The sequence below is a fragment of the Telopea speciosissima genome, chromosome 3 (genome assembly GCF_018873765.1).
Source record: "Telopea speciosissima isolate NSW1024214 ecotype Mountain lineage chromosome 3, Tspe_v1, whole genome shotgun sequence".
Taxonomy (NCBI): domain Eukaryota; kingdom Viridiplantae; phylum Streptophyta; class Magnoliopsida; order Proteales; family Proteaceae; genus Telopea; species Telopea speciosissima.
The window spans coordinates 18,471,902-18,481,602 of record NC_057918.1 but is presented as its reverse complement, the minus strand read 5'-3'; the positions used below and the strand labels follow the sequence as shown (position 1 = coordinate 18,481,602).

Below are 9,701 nucleotides of genomic sequence, written 5' to 3'. Positions count from 1 at the left end.
CATGCATTGAACTTGAGTTGAAGGATGTTTAAAAGAAAATGTTGATCACTTTTTTGTTTCCACCCCCCCCCCTAATATTAGTGGATAATAAATTGCAAAACAAATTTAAAACATGACTAATTCTCTTTACCCATAAAAATATCTTCTATAATGCCTACTGTCAGTGTGGGTGCTGGAGTTTGACACTTGGCAGATGCTAGCGGCCTGATTTGATATAATTTCTATTTAAATTTTGGATTGATTTCTTGAAATAGTCAACAAATAGATTTTTGGTAAAAAATTTGAAATTGTTTTGATTGTATCAATGTGAAATATTTCAAGAATAAAAAAAATTCCATTTGATAGTTCAGATTCTCTATATTTCATTGAGAAGAATGGTGGTGATGGTGGTGGTTGTGGCAATGGCAATGGTGGTGGTGATGGAGGTGGCGGTGATGGCAGTGGCAATGGTGACGTAGTGATGGCAGGGTGGTGGTGGTGGCGTTGGCAATGGTGGGAGTGGGGTGGTAATGGTGAGACCATTAGGAGAAGAAGGGGGGTGTTTTATTTTTAACATGAAATTACTACTTTCCCCCTGAAATTAATCATATGCTCATTCATGAACAAGAGTGCTAAATCAAATGAAATAGAAATTCTGAAACAGATCCTCAGTTATTTCAGGATTTCTATTTCATTGAAATAACGTGCAAAAGTCAAACCAAACAATTTCAGAAATAGAAATCACCCTCTGAAATTAAAATAGAAATCATACCAAATCAATCCCTTTTTTTTTTTCTTTCTTCTCGTGCATGTCCATGACCAGTTGGATTTTAATCAATCCCTCCTGATCATACTTGCATTTTTTGTTCCTCGACATCTCAATCTCTCTCTCTCTCTCTCTCTCTGTAATCCGCCATGGAAGGAGGAGGAACGTTGTCGGATATCTACCAGAGCTCAAAGAGGTTACTATTGAGGACTAGAGATGGGTTGGAGAAGCTCGAACGCTACGAACTTTCATTCTCTAACGGATTCGATTCTCCTGAATTGTCTTCCTCTCTCAAGAAAGACATTGCTCATGTCCAATCTCTCTGCATCGAGATGGATCGTCTCTGGAGATCCGTCGCTTCCAAACCCCAACGTGATCTCTGGAAGAGGTACTAATTTCTACCCTAATTCCCTATTATTCCCTTTTTTAATACCCAACAAGTTTGTTATCCAACCTCCAGTTGGGGCATATCATGATCTCGTTAGTATGGAGAAATGATGTCCTGAGATGGGTTCTTTGAATTGAAACCTGTGATGAGCGATTCAGTGTTTCTCTCATTCGGTTGAATTATCCATGTATCTCAGCGTAGGTTTTATAAAAACGACTTCTAGAAAAAAGAAATAATAATAATAATAAAGTTAGGGTTTTTTCCTTCTTTTCATAGTAGCCAAATAGATTTATTCCTAACCGGAAGGTCCAATAGACTGTTATATGAGGACTGTAAGGTTATACCAGGGGAGAGCCTAATCTGATACGAACTAACTGTAAGTGGACGTAATACTGAGCACAAGCTAACTTCGAGGGTAGCTACCTCCGTGAACAGAGAAGAAAGAAAGGAGATAGAATATATTTGTATGACCCCTTACACCTATTCCCTTACCTGCTACTCATAACCGAATGGCAGGATTCCCTTTGACAAACAGAATTCCCTTTTGCAAGTTCTAATTGTTCACACATAATCACGCAAGACTGCAGGATGTTTCCTCCATCTCTGTGATCTCCACGTGTTTTGCATGGTTTCCTTGGTAACGTTTGTTGCTGACGTGGCTGATGTGTTGTGCAGCTCCTCCCTATCACGCTAAGGCTTATCATAATCACACAACACAGTTAGTGGTCATGGATATGTGCCTCACCAAACAGAATCGTAAGATAGGTGAGCTTATTTGCCATAGGATAGGGTGGTGGAGCTTAAAATGAGACACTTTAAAATCATTTACTGATGAGGTTGTCAAATAAGGAAAGTGGGACTTTAAGGGAGACACTAATACGTGTGGAATGAGATGACTACTTGTATTAAGAAGGTTGCTAAGGATGTCCTAGATGAATCGAAAGGAAAACTTCGTTCCTCTAGAGAGACTTGGTGGTGGGATGATGAGGTTCAAGCATCCATTAAGACTAAGAAAGCTAGTTTTAACTTTTAAGGCATGACAAAGGACTAAAGATGTAGAGGATCTACAAAGGTATAAATTTTCTAGATATGAAGTTAAGAAGCTTGTGGGGAAAGCAAGGGTGAAGAAATTTGAAGATCTTTATAACAATCTGAAAACAAATAAAGGGGAAAAAGCTACCTATAAGATAGCTAAAGTGAGGGATAGGAGGAGTACAGATCTCGACCATGTTAGATGTATTAAAAGTGAAGAGAGTAAAATACTAATAAGGGATCAAGACATTAAGAAGAGATGGGATGGTTATTTATGTAGTCTACTAAATGAAGATAGTTTGAGTAAATAGTGTTCCAGAAGACTGCATCATCTATCAAGACACCACATGTTGTAGATATATACGAAAAATTAATGTATTTGAAGTAAAAGAAGCTTTAAGGAGGATGAAAGTAGGTAAGGCACAAGGCCCAAATGAGGTCCCAAATAGAATTGTGGAAGATTTTAAAATCTGTGGTTTATCTTAGCTAACCAAGTTGTTTAGTAAAAATATGAGCACAAGGAAAATTCTAGATGAATAGAGGAGAAGCATCGTGGTTCTGATTTACAAAAAATAAAGGTGATATTCAGAGCTGCAATAACTATAGAGTATAGAGGCATAAAACTAATGTGTCATACTATGAAGTTATGGGAGAAGGTTATTGAAACCTACCTAAGACAAAAAACTATTATTATGAATAACCAATTTGGTTTTGCACTAGGAAGGTCCATAACAAAAGCTATATACTTACTTAGGAGACTTGTGGAAAGATTTGAAGATTGCAAGAAGGATCTCTATACGGTCTTTATTGACATAGAAAAAGCTTTTGACAGAGTCCCTTGAGAGTTAATCTGGCAAGTACTAGAGAAGAGAAGCATTTCAAATAAATAAATAAAAAATTAAAGATATGTATGATGGTGCGGTGACATGTGTAAGAACGGCGGGGGGGGGGGGGGGGTTGTCAAGGTATTGAATTTCCAATTAAAATGAGGTTACATCAAGGATCAACTTTAAGCCCTTATTTGTTTGCACTTATCGTGGATGATTTAACCAAAGACATTCAAGATAAGGTTCCTTGGTGTATGTTTTTTTGCTGGTGATATTGTTTTGGTGGATGAGAAAAAAGTAGGGATTAATGCCAAGTTGGAGTTATGGAGATCAACTTTGGAATCAAAAGGTTTCAAGATAAGACTCAATGATTAAAGTATCGGTATCAGGTATCATATCGAAAGGGTGATTTTAAGAGACATATCGTATTGTATCAGAGATATTTATAGTATGCTACAAATACACATGGAAATACACTTGCAACAAAAAACAATATATAAAATGTGTCATGAATAAACACTAAAATGGAGGACAACGTATAACGATACGAGAGACTTTCATCGATTTGAGTACAAATCCTTGCAAATGATCAAGTTTGATGCATCAACTAACTTAGTTTTACCTAAATCTATTGATTTTTATAGCAAAAAATAGGAATAGAAACCATGATTTAAACACAAAGATCAAGTTTTTCCTGTAACCTACCTTTTTCTGTGAAATCTCCTTCAATCTCTAATATAAAAAATATATATATACTCTGATAGTTATATGGGCATTTAATGGCCATATCGATGTGTATTGGCCATTCGGCCATATCGGTATGTATCAAACTATATTGGTCTATATCAAGCCGTATTGGCTGATACATACCGATACTTATTGACTCTCTTTCAGAACCCATTGACATATGTATCATAAATATCGGTACGTATTAGTCCGTATCGGCCAATACAATATGATACCAAAAGAGAGACTATTTTCTAAAAAAAGATACATATCAGCTGCTACAATACGATACAGACTGATGGTCCAATACTTTAAATCATGAGATAAGTAGTACAAAGACGGAGTATATGGTGTGTAACTTCTGTTACACTATGACGGATAATAAAGTGGTGAAAATTGATGAGTGGGAGATTCCGCAAAGTGATTACTTTAAGTATCTGAGCTCAATCATAAATAAAGTGATATAGCGGATGATGTTTCACAGAGAATTAAAATAGGATGGATGAAGTGGAGAAGTGTGTCCAGAGTTTTGTGTGATCGGCATATTCCTTTAAAATTTAAAGGAAAAATTTACAGGACAATTATACGACTAACCATGATGTATGGTGTTGAATGTTGAGAAGTTAAGAAGCATCATATAGATAAACTCAGTGTAGCGGAGATGAGAATGTTGAGATGGATGAGTGGGAAAACTAGGAAGGATAAAGTAAGGAATGGTCATAGTAGAGTTGATTTGAGAGTAGCTCCAATACATGATAAGCTACGAGAAAGTCATTTGAGGTGGTTTGGCCATGTTCAACGGAGGTCTTTGGATGCCCCAGTACGAAGCAATGATTTGATTCAGATTGAAGGAACTAAAAGAGCTAGGGGCAGACCTAAAATGACCTTAGGAGGAGTGATGAGGAAAGACATGCATAGCTTAGGTCTTGTATCAAGTCTGACCTCGAATAGAGCTGATTGGAGGGCAAGCATCCATGTAGCCAATCTCATTTAGTTGGGATAAGGCTGAGTTGTTGTTGTAGGGTTTATTTCCTTCTGGTGATTACAATCTAGTGAATTTTTACCAAGTATAATTGGAAACAACTCGATCTGGTTCTTCTTCCTGTGGGATTCATGGTTCCATTGGCGTTTTGACACTTACTAATATTTTTTATCCTTTAATCGTTCAGCGATGGAAACTCCGGCAGAGTGTGTTTGTATATTGTGCATTTTGAAGCTTTAGTTGATATGGATGCCAATTTGTCCCAAAACGTGGCCTAATTGGCTTCCTTTACATTACTAGATGATTTTAACTTAGTGATACTCTCTCATATAAACAGAAAAAAGATATAGGTGGACTACTATAGTACTATGGTAGGTATGTAAGAACCAGTGAATGGGAAAATGGAGATTAATCATGTTTCTGGCATTGGTGGAGTTTGATTCATTTTGAGGAGTTCTGGAAGTGGAAAAGGTCCTTTACTTATGATGGTTACATAGATGTGGTTTTAGTTCTGCTAATGGATAGTTAGACTGTTGCCAAAAATCTATTTCATCCGCCTTTCTTGAGTGTCGGTTATTTTCTCATTCAGAAAATTCTCTCTGAATTTTTAGTGTGTTATTTTGGTTGATTACGGTCCTTTTGACATACAGAAAAGTGGAGCAGGTTGCCGAAGAAGCTGACTCCTTGAAGGAAAGCCTTGATAAACATTTACTACAGAGTCAGAAAAGGATGCAGGAGGCCAAGGAGAGGGCGGAACTACTTGGGAGAGCTGTACGTCATTTTCCTTTTTCTAAGTTCAACTCATAGCAGTAGCATTCGAGACTTCTTTTCAATGTATAGATAAGTTATCACTGCTTTTATTTACCCATCTAATGTTTTTGTTTCTTTTCTTTTAAGAACGGGGACTCTGCTTATGTCTTGAGAATCTTTGATGATGAAGCACAAGCGATGCAATCAGCCCGTAACTCATCCAAGGTGCTTGAAGAAGCTTATTCTACTGGTGTGGCTATCCTTTCCAAATACGCAGAGCAAGGGGACCGTTTGAAGGTAATGCAATCGCTCATTCTCATTCTACTTTTGCGGTAATTTTCCTTTAACTTGTTTCATTTAGTTGATAAAATAAATTCCGAAATTGAAAAGTCGTCAAGTGTTTAGGTCATTCTGCTTTCACTCTTCATATTTCTTGAGCACTGTGGTTTAGTTCTGATGCAGTAGCGTTTCCGTGGGCCAGCTTGAACCTGTTTGCAAGTCCAGACTGAGAACCGGGTCCAAATCTGATTTGGTATAGTAGGATATTTAGGCATTAAATTGGGTTGATATTATAATCTTCTATTTTATTTTGTTATGGTAGGAAGTTGGATACGTTAGTAGCAACTAGGAGATAGGATTTGATTGTGCTTTTATTTCATTTTTAGAGTTTGATTAGGAAACTTTATTTATTTATTTTTTCTTCTTTATATATTTAAGCAACCTGACATACTAATAGACAGAATAAGAATGAAAAGTTGAGTTCGGTTTGAGTGTTGCCTGCGTGGCCTGGACAACCTATTGGCTGAGTGTACCTTTCTTTCTCTCTCTCTTCTTCTTCTTCTTTTTCTCTTTGGTATGATACCTCTTTCCCTTCCTTTCTGTTCAATATTCTTTCCTTCCCTTCTTCTCCTCAATTCCCTTCCTTTATCCCCGCCCTTTTGCTCCTCCTAACTTCTTCCTTATTTTTCTCTTTCTATTTGTTTGTTTCACCCTGGTTCCTCTGTAACAGGTTTGAGTGCCTTGTTACCCCTCTATTTCTGTGTTGTTATTTCTCCTCTTATGCTCTGTTCCTATTACTGTGTTCTGCCCAGTTTCTTTACTGTTCTGCTTTCGCATGACTGGTTCAGAGAGAGAGAGAGAGAGACAGAGAATACCTAGAAAGAATATCTTCCAAAGCAATCCCTTTCCTGAGTGATAAACCTGCAACCAAAAACTGTCCCATGCTTTGCCGCCAGTCCCTATTTCAGGTTTTTTTGATTTATTAAATCTCAGATTGTTCTTTCAAGTATTAATTGCTTGGGATCAGAGGGTTGGGATTGATAACCTCTTCTTGAAATTTCAATTTGATTGGAGTTGAACTGATTGAGTTCTATCAATTTGAGTTGGGAAGGACTGCTACTGGTTCCTGTTTTCACTTATGGAAGAAGAAGAGTGGTGGTTGTATTTTAGCCATCACCATAATTTTTTCTTTCCAATATTACCCTTTAATTCTTATTCAAAAAAATCATAAACCCCTTTATGTTCTTTTCTCTTTTCCTACCAAGTAGCCTCTTGAAAATTTTTGTTAATTACCAAATTGCCACTACCATTATGCATCGACCTACTTAGGTACACAGTTCGAGGTCTCGCTGAGATCTCGGGAAAAATCTCTTTTTTTTTCTACTACCAAGTTAATTCTGTTGATGATATTTTTGTTGAGTTCTCTATTTGCTCTTATTTCGATGGGGCACATTGTCGCATGTTTCCTTCTCCTAAGCATGCCATTGTGGTGGGTCAATCATGGCTTGAAGCTCAACACGGTGTTCTCAATCCTGAAGCAAATTTATGTAAGTGAAAACCCTCTCATTTACAATAAACTATTGTCGTCAAATGGCTGCAAATCCTGCAATGTGATAGCTTTTTAAAGCTGATTGAAGCAACACCAACAGTCTAGCAATAAAAAGAGTTGGAAGAGATCAAACAAGATGAAGAACTTGCAGTCTCTACTATGCTTAGTGAGGAAGTTCAGTCCCTTCGAGTAGAAAACGAGTTTGTGAAATATCCTATTGCGACAAAAGTTGTTCCATATCATGAGTTTGTTCTTCCTCTCATGTTTCTAGACACATATATTTCGGTCAAAGCTTTCATATTTTGATTTTGTTATCGTTACAGATAAGGAGCTGCAAACACGTGTTAAAGTGTTCTTATTCCTACCATTTTACAATTCGAGTGTATTTTTCAATAATCTAAAAGTTTCACTGTGTTTAGGGATACTTAATTAGGGTCTCTGCCAAGTTTCAGTTCAAAATATGGCCGTTTGACCACCGAAATGGTCAAACAAAACCAACCACCAACCCCTGCAGAATTTCGACCAGATTTTAGTCGAAACTGACTTCTTGAATCTTGGCTTGTACGCCACATTGTGTATTTTTTTTTTTCTCTATGTTGCTGCAGTTGTTCATTCTGTTGAAATCAATCACTTGTATCTTTTGGAAAAGAGAGTGGGAAAAAGAAATTTGGATTTGATTCTTTGGCCTTGGCAAGGTTGGGGTTATTCACAGAAGGCTTTTGTTTATCATTACAGTTTCTTAATATTTTTTGAACACTTGAATTTGACGGTTGATGACAATAGATGATGGGGTTGTGTGTTTCAGAAAACTTGTCAATAGAAGGGGGAAAAATATTGTAGTTTTCTCTCTGGTAATGTAGTTGCATTCTCGATGGTGAATAGCAAATGAATTGCTCGTTACAGTTTTTCCATTTATCAGAGCTATCACCATTGTTTTCATTGTCATCGTGACATCAAATTGACACGGATAAATTGTTATCTTCTCTGCTCAGAGAGCACAACGGAAAGCACTGGACATCCTCAACACAGTTGGGCTCTCGACCTCAGTATTGAAGCTCATTGAGAGGCGTAACCGTATTGACAGACGGATCAAATACACTGGGATGATAGTAACAGTAATTGTTGTGTATGCCTTCTGGAGTTGGACGCATTGAACCACAGTAAGTTTATTGGAACCCTGTATTTAGAAGAGGCTTCTTGCCTTATTTTGCAATATAGTTAGACGTTCCAGATAGATTTTGCCCTTCAATCTTTGTTTGTATCTCTTACATTTTTCCATTTTTTTAGGAAATATAGGTGCTGATTGGGAATGCTCTCCAGTAGCATTCTGGACAGCCGTGACCAATACCAGATTCTGGATCCGATACTGTGAACTAAATCCTTACCCACAAAACTAGAAGTTTATGTTGGAACTGGTTATTAGCAGCTAAATAAGGTAATTACAATATGGTACATGGTTTGACACCCAAAACAACTGCCTTATTTTTTGTACTGACCTACTCTTGGGAGCAATGGAGATGCATTGGGATAATTGTAGTGGTTGGTGCTACATTGGCAACACAATATTTCATCCCATCAGTCCATCAGTGCAGCAACCTTTAACCTTGGAAGGCGGTTACTACATCTGGGTTAGCATTGGGATAATTTTAGCGGTCAGTATCTCACTGGGGCTTGGCTTCAACTGTTAGATATATTTGTCCATCAAATTCATTTTAAACAGTTTAATAAATTGATTTGTATTGATTTAACCGTACGTTTGAATGCCCTAAATCTATACCTTAAATTGTTTGCAACTAGAGACATAATTAGATTGATTGTTGCATTATATGTTCATAAGAATGGAGATTCAAAATACAAATGAGAATTTTCAGTTATATATCAAAATTGAATCACATGAGAATTTTGAATGAATTATTGTCAGCTATTAATGGTTTTTGAGTTGTCTCACTTCTGTTAATTAAACGAAAAATAAATGCAATGGTAATTAGGAGTTGAATAAAAATTATTTGTAGATACCAAGGGAGAAGGAGAGAGGTAGGAGTTTATTTTTTTGAGATAATCATATGTGAAAGTCTAAGGGAGTAAGAAATTTTCCATAAATATAGTGTATGGCCCCTGAAATTAGCTAGTGTAATTTCTGTGTTTTAAGGATTATCTGTCATTGAATAAAATACCAAGCAATATAGAAAGACAGGTTTAACCTAGTAGACTAGGGCGCCTAAAGCCCCTCCAAAATCTGCAACCCGATATGAACCGATTTCTTGGTTAAACAGTCATAGACATGAATTTAACTTATTTTTGTGGATCCCTAATCTGGGTGGTTCTTTCCTTTAAAAAATGGATCTTAAAGATAATTTTTTTTTTCTTGGATTATTATAGATAATTTTTTTTTCTTGGATCATTATTCTCACTACACTAATTCA

The 9,701-nt window shown here is 36.7% G+C and overlaps 1 protein-coding gene across 1 annotated transcript; it reads left to right on the top strand.

The window, feature by feature from the left end:
- The first annotated feature begins 860 nt into the window (after positions 1-860).
- LOC122656389 (membrin-11-like) lies at positions 861-8,433 on the top strand. The gene is made up of 4 exons (XM_043850881.1): positions 861-1,133; positions 5,351-5,471; positions 5,598-5,747; positions 8,271-8,433. Exons 1-4 carry the CDS (start codon positions 895-897, stop codon positions 8,430-8,432), a joined length of 672 nt encoding a protein of 223 aa, XP_043706816.1. The 5' UTR covers positions 861-894; the 3' UTR covers position 8,433.
- Positions 8,434-9,701: the final 1,268 nt, after the last annotated feature.